At 54.5% G+C, this 14,886-nt stretch overlaps 1 protein-coding gene across 7 annotated transcripts in view; it reads left to right on the top strand.

Moving 5' to 3' along the window:
• Nucleotides 1–14,886, top strand: part of ERBB2 (erb-b2 receptor tyrosine kinase 2) — a 40,442-nt gene that overhangs the window by 9,475 nt on the left and 16,081 nt on the right. The window contains exons 1-10 of one of the 7 annotated variants that reach the window (XM_055102262.2): nt 2,209–2,563; nt 9,243–9,394; nt 10,576–10,789; nt 11,576–11,710; nt 12,071–12,139; nt 12,344–12,459; nt 12,598–12,739; nt 14,186–14,305; nt 14,580–14,706; nt 14,802–14,803. In XM_055102262.2, the coding sequence (XP_054958237.2) occupies nt 2,491–2,563; nt 9,243–9,394; nt 10,576–10,789; nt 11,576–11,710; nt 12,071–12,139; nt 12,344–12,459; nt 12,598–12,739; nt 14,186–14,305; nt 14,580–14,706; nt 14,802–14,803 (1,150 nt within the window). In that variant the 5' untranslated portion in view covers nt 2,209–2,490. Of the gene's footprint in view, nt 1–1,382; nt 1,840–2,198; nt 2,564–9,242; nt 9,458–10,575; nt 10,790–11,575; nt 11,711–12,070; nt 12,140–12,343; nt 12,460–12,597; nt 12,740–14,185; nt 14,306–14,579; nt 14,707–14,801; nt 14,804–14,886 lie in introns of those variants that run through there. The other 6 variants (XM_008956807.4, XM_034941946.3, XM_003831452.5 and 3 more) reach the window with 6 other exon arrangements.

Genomic DNA, 14,886 nt, shown 5'->3' with positions numbered 1-14,886 from the left:
AGTGGCAAGATCTCAGCTCACTGCAACCTCTGCCCTCTGAGTTCAAGCAATTCTCCTGCCTCAGCCTCCCGAGTAGCTGGGATTACAGGTGCCTGCCACCACACCTAGTTAATTTTTGTATTTTTAGTAGAGATGGGGTTTTGTCATGTTGGCCAGGCTGGTCTCGAACTCCTGACCTCGTGATCTGCCTGCCTTGGCCTCCCAAAGTGCTGGGATTACAGGCATGAGCCACCATACTCGGCCAACTTTGTATTACTTTCTTAAAGAGAGTTTCCCAAATTATATAAGCTTCAGGCCCCACAAAACCTAGATCTGCCCCAGTATAACTAAATCTGGGACCATTTATTGAGCAATTATTATGTGCCAAGTATTGCGCTGAGTGCTTCCAGAGCATTATCTCCTTTAACCCCAGCATAGTATGTCAGATGCTGTTTTACAGATGAGCCAACTGAGACCAGAGATGCTCAGTCACTTGCCCAAGGTGACATGACTGATATGGAATAGATTCAAGATTTTTTTTTTTTTTTTTTTGACACGGAGTCTCACTCTGTCTCCCAGGCTGGAGTGCAGAGGCGCAATCTCAGCTCACTGCAAGCTCTGCCTCCCAGGTTCACGCCATTCTCCTGCCTCAGCCTCCTGAGTAGCTGGGAGTACAGGCACCCGCCACCACACCTGGCTAATTTTTTGTATTTTTAGCAGAGACAGGGTTTCACCGTGTTAGCCAGGATGGTCTCGATCTCCTGACCTCGTGATCTGCCTGCCTCGGCCTCCCAAAGTGCTGGAATTACAGGTGTGAGCCACCGCGACTGGCCAGATTCAAGATTTGAACCCAGGTCTTCTTGGTCCCAGAGGCCCCTGTTTCTCAACCCCCTAGGATGGCATAGCAACCTGTCCCACAAGAGGTGCCTGCTTCAAGTGTGCTCAGCACATGGAAGCAAGTTTAGAAATGCAAGTGTATACCTGTAAAGAGGTGTGGGAGATGGGGGGGAGGGAAGAGAGAAAGAGATGCTGGTGTCCTTCATTCTCCAGTCCCTGATAGGTGCCTTTGATCCCTTCTTGACCAGTATAGCTGCATTCTTGGCTGGGGCATTCCAACTAGAACTGCCAGATTTAGCACATAAAAATAAGGAGGCCCAGTTAAATTTGAATTTCAGATAAACAATGAATAATTTGTTCGTATAAATATGTCCCATGCAATATCTTGTTGAAATTAAAAAAAAAAAAGTCTTCCTTCCATCCCCACCCCTACCACTAGGCCTAAGGAATAGGGTCAGGGGCTCCAAATAGAATGTGGTTGAGAAGTGGAATTAAGCAGGCTAATAGAAGGCAAGGGGCAAAGAAGAAACCTTGAATTCATTGGGTGCTGGGTGCCTCCTTAAATAAGCAAGAAGGGTGCACTTTGAAGAACTGAGATAGAAGTCTTTTTGGGCTGGGTGCAGTTGCTCATGGTTGTAATTCCAGCACTTTGGGAGGCTGAGGCGGGAGGATCACCTGAGGTTGGCAGTTCAAGACCAGCCTGACCAACGTGGAGAAACCCCGTCTTTACTAAAAATACAAAAAATTAGCTGGTCATGGTGGCACATGCCTGTAATCCCAGCTGCTCGGGAGGCTGAGGCAGGAGAATCACTTGAACCAGGGAGGCAGAGGTTGTGGTGAGCAGAGATCGCGCCATTGCTCTCCAGCCTGGGCAACAAGAGCAAAAGTTCGTTTAAAAAAAAAAAAAAAAAGTCCTTTCGATGTGACTGTCTTCTCCCAAATTTGTAGACCCTCTTAAGATCATGCTTTTCAGATACTTCAAAGATTCCAGAAGATATGCCCGGGGGTCCTGGAAGCCACAAGGTAAACACAACACATCCCCCTCCTTGACTATCAATTTTACTAGAGGATGTGGTGGGAAAACCATTATTTGATATTAAAACAAATAGGCTTGGGATGGAGTAGGATGCAAGCTCCCCAGGAAAGTTTAAGATAAAACCTGAGACTTAAAAGGGTGTTAAGAGTGGCAGCCTAGGGAATTTATCCCGGACTCCGGGGGAGGGGGCAGAGTCACCAGCCTCTGCATTTAGGGATTCTCCGAGGAAAAGTGTGAGAACGGCTGCAGGCAACCCAGGCGTCCCGGCGCTAGGAGGGACGCACCCAGGCCTGCGCGAAGAGAGGGAGAAAGTGAAGCTGGGAGTTGCCACTCCCAGACTTGTTGGAATGCAGTTGGAGGGGGCGAGCTGGGAGCGCGCTTGCTCCCAATCACAGGAGGAGGAGGAGGTGGAGGAGGAGGGCTGCTTGAGGAAGTATAAGAATGAAGTTGTGAAGCTGAGATTCCCCTCCATTGGGACCGGAGAAACCAGGGGAGCCCCCCGGGCAGCCGCGCGCCCCTTCCCACGGGGCCCTTTACTGCGCCGCGCGCCCGGCCCCAACCCCTCGCAGCACCCCGCGCCCCGCGCCCTCCCAGCCGGGTCCAGCCGGAGCCATGGGGCCGGAGCCGCAGTGAGCACCATGGAGTTGGCGGCCTTGTGCCGCTGGGGGCTCCTCCTCGCCCTCTTGCCCCCCGGAGCCGCGAGCACCCAAGGTGGGTCTGGTGTGGGGAGGGGACGGAGCAGCGGCGGGACCCTGCCCTCTGGATGCCCCGCCGAGGTCCCGCGGCCGGCGGGGCCAGAGGGGCCCGGACGAGCTCTCCCATCCCGAAGTTGTGGACAGTCGAGACGCTCAGGGCAGCCGGGCCCTCGGGCCCTCGGGCGGGAGGGGGCAGTTACACGGCAGCGGCTCGAGATGGCCCATCCAAGAGACTGGCGCTTTCCAGGCTCCGAGGGGCTCCGGGAACTTGTCAAAGAAGTTCTCTGAAATTGTTCAGAAAGTTTTCCCGCAAAGGGTGTATTGCGTAGAGCGCGCTCGCGCGTGTTTCCCCCCTTCTTGAGCCCCCTCAAGCTTTCTCAAAGCCTTTCCAGTTGGCAGCCTCCTCCTCCGGACTGGCCTGGGCTGGATTCCTCGGGGGGATCCTCTGCCCTGCCCCTCCTCCAGCCCCTCCCCGCTCCCCTTCAGACGATTTTGGTTTGGTTGCTCCTGCTTCTGGCGGGGTCGGGTGTGTGTGTGTGTGGTGGAGTGGAGGGTGGCATAGCAACCTGTCCCAACCAGAGCCGGGGAGGAAAGGGTGGCCCGGAGGGTGGCCTCTTGCTGGGGTCTGGGTTGGGGGCGGGGGAGACGTTTGCTTTGAACAGATTCTTGGGGCCAGCTTAGGGACTGTGCTCTGTGACTTTTGGAGCGCGTGGACCATGGAGGGGTGGGGGTGGGTTTCTTGGGGTGTAAAGTGGGAGAGTTCCCAGAGAAGGAAGCTAAGAAATAAGGCCAGATGGGAGCCTAGGGAGGGCTGCGTTGTTCTGCTGCCTTTTCCTTGGTGCTGTGCGTGGGGAAGGGTGAGTGGGGGCAGTGTGTATCCTGACCCATCTGTCCACCTGTGTGCATTAATCATAAAAGCTAACATATAGCCTGGGCCAGGTATACTCTGCCAGGAACTGTTTGTGGTGTTTTGCATGCATTCTCCTTTAATCCTAGAACACCCCTATAGTGGAAGTTCTGCCAGCATTCTGGACTGAGTAGCAGTCCAGAGGTTGAGTAGCAGCTAGTAAGTGGTGGGGTCAAGATGGGACCCCAGGCAGTGCGACCCCCAACCATGCATTCGAAATCGCTATATGGATGAGTGCACCTGGAGCAATGAGGGACACTGCTCCCTGAGTCACTGGGCTGCAGGGGAGACAAAATGAAAGTGTTCTGGGAGTCGTGGGTGGTCTCCATAGGTCAGAGGGTCTGGGGAGGGAGTGGGTGTCGTCGTGGCTGTGTGTTGCCCGAGGGGCCCTCTGTGAGTGAGTGCATGGCCGTGTTATCTCTGCATGTCTACGCCAGGGTGTTCCTCGGTTGTGTGGTCTTTGTATTTGTGTGTCTGGGCTTTGTGTTGCCAAACAGCAGTCTCTCTGCTGACTTGGGGACACAGGCTGAACTCTGTCCTCTGCAGGAACTCCCTTAAGGTGCTGGGCCAGATCTGCCATAAACAGAGGGAGGTAGCCTTCTATGGCCACGCCTTCTTGCTGAGGAAGAAGGTTCCTCTCTTCCAGGGAGTACATCCTTGCCCTCCCTGTTTCCCAGGCAAGCATCTTCACCTCTCACCTTCTGATGAGAAGGGTGAGGCCATACTGAGCTGTCAGGCTGAGCTGCTGCCCTTCCTCACCTTGGGCTGGGAATTGATCAGGGAATGGCAGTTGCTGCAGAGCTGGATTTGAGGGCTGGGTTCTCTGGACGGGGCCTCCTCATGTCCTCACCCCTCAACCTGCACTATTGATTGTGTTGTGCAGGAGTTAGTTAAAAAGTCATTGCACAGCCTGGGCAACAAGGCAAAACTCTGTACAAAAAATACAAAAATTAGTTGGATGTGATTACACGTGCCTGAAGTCCCAGCTACTCCGGAGGCTGAGGCAGGAGGATCACCTGAGCCCAGGAAGTTGAGGCTTGCAGTGAGCTGTGATTGCAAATGCTCTCCAGCCTGGGTGACAGTGTGAGACTCCGTTTCAGAAAAAAAGTGTACCACCCAGCTGCCTCCAGCACCCAGATTCTACCCAAGGGGTGAGGTCTGGGGCAGGAATGTGGGGGAAGGGGAGGCCTAGGGGGAGCCCCAGAGGGGTCAGGATTTTTCTGAGATCCTTTCTTAGAGGTATGGGTTTTACAAATTGCAGCAAATACATCCTTTTAATCTTGCAGAACTCCTTCATATTTTAATTCCAGTATGATTCTTCCAACAGCCTCCTCTCTTTACTATACTTGGGGAAAGTACTCATTTTATTTGTCAAGAAAAAAACAATTGAAAAGATAGGGATCAAATGTAAAAAGAAAAAATACGTGGCATTCCAAAGTCAAACACAAAGCATGTTTAATTTTCTCGTGGTTTGGGATTACCCATATTCCTGCTGTATGAACCTGTCTTGTCTTAACTTTTAAGAAATGTACGATGTACTTCCTATATGCTAGGTTTTTATCCATGGTTTCATTTAATCTCTGTGACAGTCCTGTGAAGTAGGTGCACAGATGAGAAAATGGAAGTTCAGAGAAATGAAGCAACTTATCCAAGGCTCCCAGCTACCCAGTAATGTCCAGGGAATTTTTGGACTCTGATGAGGAGGCATTAAGAGGTGGTTAGAGTCTTATTCCAGCCAACAATAATGGGTTGAACAAAGCCTTAGGGGCAGGCAGGTGGCCAGATGGGAGGAGAAGCGCTCCTCTTGTTCAGGCGAATGACCTTTCCATCCACTTCTCTAGGCTGTAGAAAGTGGAGCTGAGCTGGGGGCCCTGAGGTTCCCTCCTGACTTCAGAGTCCTCTCCCTTCCTGTCCAGCCAATGCCTGTCTTCCTTTTGGGCCCTACCAGCATGACAGGGGGCTGCGGGCAGGAGGGGACAGAGGCCACGTTGACACACAGGGCTGTGGGTGAGAGAGACAGCTGAAGTGTCAGCGTGAGGGGCCAGTGTGGGGCTGCGACTGGGAGGGCTGGGGTGGGGCCCGGAGTAGTTGTGCCTGTCCTTGGGTGATGGAATGATCTGGAAAGAGATTCCTTCCCTGCCCTCCACCTGTGAGAAGCCCCTCTAGAGTGACATCTCCATCTTATGTTTGGCCACCCATCCTCCCCCTGGGAAGAGAGCCGAGGTGGGGTAAGGGATGTGTACTCTTTCAAGGAGTGGGAGAATTATTCTAGCGAATGTTTGTGTTGTCCCAGTTCTGTTTACAAAGCCTCGTCATGTTTACAGATGGCTGCGCAATTCATTACCTCATTTAACTCTCATGTACCTCCTCTGAGGGAGTAAGAGCTGTTACAGCCAAGTTTAGGTCAGTAAATATTCACCAAGTTGCAGGTACTGCAGGGCATAGAGATGAATCCGATTTAGCTTCTGCCCTGGAGGTCTGGGAACTTGCTCAAGATCACTCAGTGAGCAGCTGAGCTAGGGTTCTCAACTAAAGACCCTGGGCCCAGGCCCTGGTCTGATGTCAGGCCTGATACACCAGGTGTTTGTGGTCGGGGAATCCCAGTGTCACTTGAATGGGCTGTGACATTATGGGTCTGGGAGAGCTGAGCTTTGGGGACACAGGTCATTTTACTGTAGTATTCATGGAAACCAAGGGAAGTATTGGCTTTTCTGCTGTGAGCAAGAGGAGCAGCTGGGGCTGCAAGCTGGTGGGGAGGAGAGAACCCACCTGAGAGAAACCTCAGGACTGGGGTCAAGTCCTGACCACCAGAGTCCAGAGAGACATGAAGGACTGTGACCAGCTCTGAGCAGAGAGATGGATTCCATGACCTCAGCTGGTCCCTTTTGTTCGGAGACTCGTGACTGGACTCCATTCATCCACTCATTCATTCATTCACTCAGCAGACACTTATCTAGCGCTCCCTGTGGCTGGTCCTGCCTCATACTGTCTTTGCTCTGGAGAATTGGAGGTTGGGGTTCCTGAGGGGCAGGGTCCTGGAGACAAGGACACTCCTGGGTAGAATTAGGACCTACCCCCCAGGAAATCAACGGGGACCGGGTGCCGTGGCTCACACCTGTAATCCCAGCACTTTGGGAGGCCGAGACGGGCGGATCACAAGGTCAGCAGTTCAGGACCAGCCTGGCCAACATGGTGAAACCCGCCTCAACTAAAAATACAAAAATTAGCCAGGTGTGGTGTCAGGCACCCGTAATCCCAGCTACTGAGGAGGCTGAGGCAGGAGAATTGCTTGAACCCGGGAGGCAGAGGTTGCAGTGAGCCGAGATTGCGCCACTGCACTCCAGCCTGGCGACAGGGCGAGACTCCGTCTCAAAAAAAGAAAATCAATGGGACAGGGCAGATATGGGGACAATGGTAAGGAGATGGGAGAGTGGGAGGGAGGTGTCAGGAAGGCCTTCTTGACTTCATGTAGGCTGGTGGGGGTGTTAGCCAGCAAGCCTCCAGTTCCCTGGGAACCGTTCTCAGGGTACCAATTTTACCACCTGTCTGCAAACACTTTAAGATTCTTAATCAGACTCAAATTGGCCACAAATCAGGTAAACAAACTCACTAGTGGGGTGGGGCTACCACCCGTTCTGACCCTCCAGCCCAACCCAGCCCAGCCACCCTGCCCTCCGTAGAGCCTGTGGTGTTTATCGGTGGCATTGGGAGAATTAGTGTGTATTTATGTTGGCGTGGGGTGTGGGGTGGATTTGTGTGTGTGCAGTTAGGCCTAGTGGAAGGAATGTGGGATCTGAAGGCAGGCCGGCCTGAGTTCCAGTCCTGCCTGTTGCTCACAAGCTTTATGAGGCGAGAGCTAACCCCTGCCAGCCTCAGTTGTCTTCTTTGCAAGATGGAGGTTGCAGCCCCAGTCTCTGGAGCATGTTATGCAGATCCACCGAGAGTGCCTGCCAGGCACACAGTAGGTGCTCAGCTCAGTTACTGTGGCGGCCCCCACTCCCCATTGTTGTTGTTTTCCTATTGCCTGGCGGCCACAGCTGGTATCCCTTGAAAAGGGCTACAGGGGGTGGAGTTGGACCCTGCCCCAGCCCTGTGGAGACCCTGGGCTTGGGCCAGGGCCTGGGGTCTGGGCCTGCAGACAGCTGTGTCTATAAAGCAGCTGAAGGGCTGAGGCCGGGGGAGGTCCTGGCAGCAGGGCGTTATTTTGGGCCTGGCCTGCCACCCCCAGCTCCTGTTTCTCTTGGGAGTCTGTTGGGGGAGGAAGCGTGGGGAAGAGGAGGGGGTGCAAGTGGGTGAGGCATGGAGTGGGGAGGCCTCCCTCAGGGACATGGACCCTTGAGTTCTATTTCTGTTCCTCCCTCCTGTTCCTCCCTCTTTGTCCGTATCTGCCTAGAGAGGTGGGAATAGAGGCCACTCTGAGTATCACTAGGAGACCACCAGTTTGTGGCCACTGGCCACTGGCCCAGGCAGGGAACCTGGGGGCTTGCCCTACCAGCCTCTCCCAGCAATCTGAAGGCAGGGGGTACCTCGTATTACCCCCTAGGATTTGACCTTAGGCTCCAACTTGCTGGGAGAGCAGTGCCCCTGGTGTCAGACCCCAAGCCAGCCCTTGTGCTGTCCCTGAATCTGCCTGTAGCCTGTGGGAGGCGGAGCAGTGACCGGCAGGAATTCTGGGCAGCTCAGGCACCTGTGGGCCTGAGGGTGCCCTCTGCCCCCACCCTTCCGATCTCCTGGGCAAGACACGCCAGGTGATTCATCTCACCAGAGCAGAAAAACAAGTTCAACTGGGCACTTTCATCTCCCCTCACTGGCAGGCCTGGTGTGAGCTGCTACCCCGGCGCCCCTCACCAGGGGTGCTTTACCTCCTCTAGTATTCCTGACCTTAGTGGGCATTTCTGGTCTCAGGGATACCAGGCTGGGGTCCAAGTGGGCCAGGTGTGGCAGTTCAGCCCTATGACCCATGGCTGATGGCTCGCGCTGGGCAGGTATGCAGGGCTGACGTAGTGCCTTTGTGGCAGCAGTTTCGTGGCACACATTCTGCCAGCTGGTTCTGGAGTCTTGCCCTGAGGAGGTGGCCAGGGTGAGGGTGCCAGCACAGAACCTCTGGCGCATGCTTCACCCTGGCCTGGGATCTGCAGCCTGGGTCCAGATGCCCACAACTGGAATCTGATGCTCCTTTTCTCTTCATGGGGGACTCCCAGAGGTCTCTGCAATGACCAGGGCCCCGGTTGTCCCATGCCTCAGCTGCAACTCCAGCTGACCCTCCTTCCCCACTCTCTGGGTGGCATTACGGGGGTGTGGATCCCTTGCCAAGAGGTTGGCATGTGGGTGTGCTGGAATGGCATAGGGAGAATGCACCGAGTTTGTTTGCTTGGGAGAGGGGCAGGGGGTATCCAGAAGATTCATGATTCATCATCGCCTCTCTTGGGGGATTTTTACCCCTTTGCCCTGAGTTGTGCCTTTGGGACAAAGGAAGCCTTTCTTTGCCAGCCAACACCCTGTACTGGCGGGCGAGCTCCCCAGGGCTGGCACGCTGGGGCAGCCTCTGAATGCACAGGGTGGGCCTAGTCAGAAGAAGCCTTTCCCCTGAAATCCCTCTACTTCCCAAGCATGCAAGCTTTCTCCTGCTGTTAAACCTGCAGTGTGCAAGGGACATGGGCGGAGGGGTCCTTCAGTCAGGCTTCTCCCTGTCTGAGGTGGCATGACTTGGAGTGAGTTTGGATGGGGTGGCCAGGTCTGAGAAGGTCCCCCGCCAGTGTCCTCTGACCCATCTGCTCTCTCCTGCCAGTGTGCACCGGCACAGACATGAAGCTGCGGCTCCCTGCCAGTCCTGAGACCCACCTGGACATGCTCCGCCACCTCTACCAGGGCTGCCAGGTGGTGCAGGGAAACCTGGAACTCACCTACCTGCCCACCAATGCCAGCCTGTCCTTCCTGCAGGTGAGGCCCGTGGGCAACCCAGCCAGGCCCTGCCTCCAGCTGGGCTGAGCCCTCTGTTTACAGGTGGGTGGCAGAAGAAGGTGCCCTGCCCTTCTGTTTCCTCTCTTGTTGTGGTTTCTCAACCAGTAAGTCCTTTCTAACATCTAACCCCCATTCATTTTACTGCAGAATCAGTTGACTCTCTCTATAACGTGGCTGGCCGAGGTCATGTCTGGATGGGATGCGTCTGTGTTTCCGCTAAATCTTGTGCTCTCTTGCCAGCATGATCATGTCCCCTGTCCACCTGCTCCAGCCACTATCCCTCTCCCACCTACAGCAGAAGAAAGGGCTGGTGAGAAAGGTGGATTACAGGCCCACTTCTGCCACTGACGAGCCCTATGAATGTGGCCTACACCCCCTTAGCTTCACTGGGTCTCAGTTTCCCTATCTGTATATTGGGAGCAGTTGTGAAGCTCAGAAGAGAAATGTCTGTGAAAAGGTTATGAACAGGAGGGAGAGTGGAAACCAACCTGCTGGATCGTGTCCACAGACCCTGGAGTGGGGCCACATGCTTGGTTTGTCAAATTGCAGACGCCGGCCGGGTGCGATGGCTCATGCCTGTAATCCCAGCACTTTGGGAGGCCGAGGCGGACAGATCACTTGAGGTCGGGAGTTCGAGACCAGCCTGACCAACATGGAGAAACCCCGTCTCTACTGAAAATACAAAATTAGCCAGGCATGGTGGCACATGCCTATAATCCCAGCTACTTGGGAAGGCTGAGGCAGGAGAATCACTTGAACCTGGGAGACGGAGGTTGCAGTGAGCCTAGATCGTGCCATTGTACTCCAGCCTGGGCAACAAGAGTGAAACTCCGTCTCAAAAAAAAAAAAAATTTGCAGACGCCATCCCATCCAGGCCTTTGCTTTCACTGATGAAGAAACTGAGATACAGAGAGGGCAGGGCACCTGTTCGGAGTTTATGAAATGCCCCCCCACCATTATCTTTCTTGATCATATAAGAATCTGGTGAGGCAAGGTAGGGCGTGATCTTTATCTCTATTTTATCGTTTTATTTAAGTGGGAACAGGACTGCTCAGTGGCTGGGGGCCTTGCCCAAGATCTCCAAGTACTGGGGAACCCCAGGGAGGCCCTGGGGGGTGGCAGTGTTCCTATTTCAGCCCCACCCTGCTTCCCCCTCCCAGGATATCCAGGAGGTGCAGGGCTACGTGCTCATCGCTCACAACCAAGTGAGGCAGGTCCCACTGCAGAGGCTGCGGATTGTGCGAGGCACCCAGCTCTTTGAGGACAACTATGCCCTGGCCGTGCTAGACAATGGAGACCCGCTGAACAATACCACCCCTGTCACAGGGGCCTCCCCAGGAGGCCTGCGGGAGCTGCAGCTTCGAAGCCTCACAGGTGGCCTTCACCATCATTGAAACCTTCTCTTGGTTATTCAGAGCTGACCAGGGCCACTGCTAACCAGGGGGAGGCTTTGTGTGCATTAGAAATGGTGTCCCTTCTGGGCAGACGCAGGCAGAGCCCAGGAAGACGCCCTCAGAAGATTGGAAAAAGATTCCCCTTCTTCCTGGGAAGTTGTAGCTTGCGTCAGCACATATAATTCAATCGTGAGAATGCAGGCTGGGTTTTTGCCCCCACTTGGCTGAGTGAAGTGTACAGCGAACAACCTATGTAACTATTTGCTGGCCCTGGAGCCGACTCTGCCCCAGAGTCTGGGTGCCAGGTGCTTTGCGCGCATGGCCCATTTCAGTCACGCTGCAGTCCTGTCAGGAAAGAATCAGTGTTATTCTCATTCTACATTTGAGAAAACTGAGGCTTGCAGATATAAGGGCCAAAAGTTACACAGCTAGTGAGTGATGGGGCTGAGTTTCAGACTCCGCAGTCTCTTAACCACCAAGCAGCATGCCCAGAGTAGAGGTGAGAAGGAAGGAGAGAGCTGCGGTCTACATGAGCATCTGGACCTAGCATGGACAACTCACTCCTCCCTGGCTCTCGCTTTGTTCTTGTTGCGGGTGTGGTGGTGGTGGTGGGACTCAAAGACGGTAAAGATAGCTTTCTCTCCTCCCTGGGGAATCTGGGGGTTGTTTAAAAGGCCTGCTCCTCTTTTAGAAGGCAGGAGGGCCCCAAGGGAAGCAGAAGGTGACAGAAGGGGAAAGGGTCCTCTGATCATTGCTCACCCCACAGAGATCTTGAAAGGAGGGGTGTTGATCCAGCGGAACCCCCAGCTCTGCTACCAGGACACGATTTTGTGGAAGGACATCTTCCACAAGAACAACCAGCTGGCTCTCACACTGATAGACACCAACCGCTCTCGGGCCTGTAAGCCATGCCCCTCCCTGCTGCCTCTTCTCTCAGACAGCCTGACCCCAGCCCCAAACTCCCAACTTACAACCCAGTGCCTGCCCGCCACTGCCCCAGCCGCCTACACCACCCATTTCCTCCCTCTCTGTCCCTCCTGCCATCTCTCTGTGCCTCTTCATCTCTGGGGTTCTCTGTCTTGTCTCCCTCTGCTTATAGGTTGTGCCTCTGGTTTGGGGGCCTCTCAGCCTGTCTGGGTCCCTCCCTTGCTGTGCAGTTGGCCTCGTGGCCTCTGCTGCTGTTTGTGCCTCTCTCCATTATTAACCCGTCCTCTCGCTGTTAGACATCTCTCTCACTGCCTGTCTCTGGTTCTGTCCTCAGGCCACCCCTGTTCTCCGATGTGTAAGGGCTCCCGCTGCTGGGGAGAGAGTTCTGAGGATTGTCAGAGCCGTGAGTCTCAGGGAGGCCTGGAGTCAGGGAAGGGGAGGGCTGGGGCCGGGTGGAATGCAGGTGTCATACGGGTGACATGGGAGGGGTGGGATAACAGGCTTGGGATGTCTCCCCTGGGCCAGGTAGTCTCCCTAGAAGGTGATGCTGATGAGGGTCTGGTGCCCAGGGCGCCACTCAGCCCTCATCCTGCCCTTTGCCCAACAGTGACGCGCACTGTCTGTGCCGGTGGCTGTGCCCGCTGCAAGGGGCCACTGCCCACTGACTGCTGCCATGAGCAGTGTGCTGCCGGCTGCACGGGCCCCAAGCACTCTGACTGCCTGGTATGTGCCTCTGCTTTGTGCCCAATGTGCTCTACCCCCCAGGATGCAAGGGGTGGGCACCCTGCCTGGTACTGCCCTATTGCCCCTGGCACACCAGGGCAAAACAGCACAGTGAAAGCCAGCCACCTGTCCCCCCAGGCCTGCCTCCACTTCAACCACAGTGGCATCTGTGAGCTGCACTGCCCAGCCCTGGTCACCTACAACACAGACACGTTTGAGTCCATGCCCAATCCCGAGGGCCGGTATACATTCGGCGCCAGCTGTGTGACTGCCTGTCCCTGTGAGTGCCAGGGAGAAACACAGTTTTCATCATTTTGGTGGGGAGGTTTGTTTCTGTAAATGGGAGCATATGGGGAGCACTGTCTGCATCTTGCTTTGAGAGCTGGTCATGACAGTTCCTGCCGAGCTGCCTTGTTCTTTCAACAGCTGTGGAGCAGGTGGCAGTAAGGAGAGGCAGCTAAGAGCCCAGACTTGGGAGCCAGACTGCCTGGGTTTGAAACCCAGCTCTGTCAGTTAGTAGGCACGTGACCCTCTTGCTGTGCCTCAGTTTCCTCATCAGTAAAATGGGGGCAAGAATAGTCCCAACTGCATAAGATGGTTATAACATTTGAAAGAGTTAATATTTGTAAAGCTCTTAGAACAGTGCCTGGTATGTACTAAGTGCTCCTAAATGTTAGCTTTTATTCTATAGCCTGGCGAGGTCAGTTTTACCTTTCGTTTTGTTTTTGAGACTGAATTTAGTTAGCTCTATCGCAGTGGCGCGATCTCGGCTCACTGCAACCTCCGCCTCCCAGGTTCGTGCTATTCTCGTGTCTCAGCCTCCTGAGTAGCTGGGATTACAGGCGCCCACCACCATGCTTGGCTAAATTTTGTATTTTTAGTAGAGACAGGGTTTCACCACGTTGGCCAGACTGGTCTCGAACTCCTGACTTCAGGCGATCCACCTGCCTCGGCCTCTGAAAGTGCTGGGATTACAGGCGTGAGCCACTGCACCCGGACTTTTTTTTTTTGGCAGAGTCTCGCTCCATTGCCCAGGCTGGAGTGCAGTGGTGCAATTTTGGCTCACTGCAACCTCTGCCTTCCGCATTCAAGCAATTCTTGTGCCTCAGACTCTTAAGTAGGTGGAACTGCAGGCATGCACCACCATGGCTGGGTAATTTTTGTATTTTTAGTAGAGACGGAGTTTCACTATGTTGGCCAAGCTGGTCTCGAACTCCTGACCTCAAGTGATCTGCCCGCCTTGGTCTCCCAAAGTGCTGGGATTACAGGCATGAGCCATCGTGCCTGGCCTAGCTCAGTTTTATTTAACAGATCACCTATTTACTGATGGGCGTTTATGGACTGGGCTCAGACCTGGGGAACCTCTTTCATCCTCTCACAGGAACAGGAGTGGGCCTTCAGATCCTGGCTGACTGTGTTAGGGAGAGGACAAAATGTAGAGCCAGACCATTTGGGTTCAAATCCTCGCTCCTCCACTCACTAGCACAATGACCTTGAATAATTTACAGAACTCTCTGCTTTGGTCTCCCTTTTTGCAAAATGGGAATCTCACAGTGCTGATCCCGTCTGGTTGTTGTGAGGGGTAAATGGATGTCAGGTGCTGATGCGTGGTAGGGCATTTAAGTATTGGTTGATATTATTCTTCTTGTGCCTGGGCACGGTAATGCTGCTCATGGTGGTGCACAAAGGGCCAGGGTATGTGGCTACATGTTCCTGATCTCCTTAGACAACTACCTTTCTACGGACGTGGGATCCTGCACCCTCGTCTGCCCCCTGCACAACCAAGAGGTGACAGCAGAGGATGGAACACAGCGGTGTGAGAAGTGCAGCAAGCCCTGTGCCCGAGGTACCCACTCACTGCCCCCGAGGCCAGCTGCAGTTCCTGTCCCTCTGCGCATGCAGCCTGGCCCAGCCCACCCTGTCCTATCCTTCCTCAGACCCTTTTGGGACCTAGTCTCTGCCTTCTACTCTCTACCCCTGGCCCCCCTCAGCCCTACAAGTGTCCCTATATCCCCTGTCAGTGTGGGGAGGGGCCCGGACCCTGATGCTCATGTGGCTGTTGACCTGTCCCGGTATGAAGGCTGAGACGGCCCCTTCCCCACCCACCCCCACCTCCTCAGTGTGCTATGGTCTGGGCATGGAGCACTTGCGAGAGGTGAGGGCAGTTACCAGTGCCAATATCCAGGAGTTTGCTGGCTGCAAGAAGATCTTTGGGAGCCTGGCATTTCTGCCGGAGAGCTTTGATGGGTAAGAGTGGGCACGATGACCTGAGACAGTGTCAGGGCAGACAGAGTCCTGAGGATCCAGATGTGGCAGCATCTCTTGGGGATGGCAGGAGACAGAAGTGGGGGGATCAAGAATGCAAAGAAAGCAGATGGGAGACCAGAGGAGCAGGGCCTTTGGTGGGTGGGGGTGATTATTTTTGTA

Source organism: Pan paniscus, chromosome 19 (genome assembly GCF_029289425.2).
Source record: "Pan paniscus chromosome 19, NHGRI_mPanPan1-v2.0_pri, whole genome shotgun sequence".
Lineage (NCBI taxonomy): Eukaryota > Metazoa > Chordata > Mammalia > Primates > Hominidae > Pan > Pan paniscus.
The sequence above is the reverse complement of the archived record's forward strand: the minus strand, read 5'-3'. Positions and strand labels throughout refer to the sequence as shown.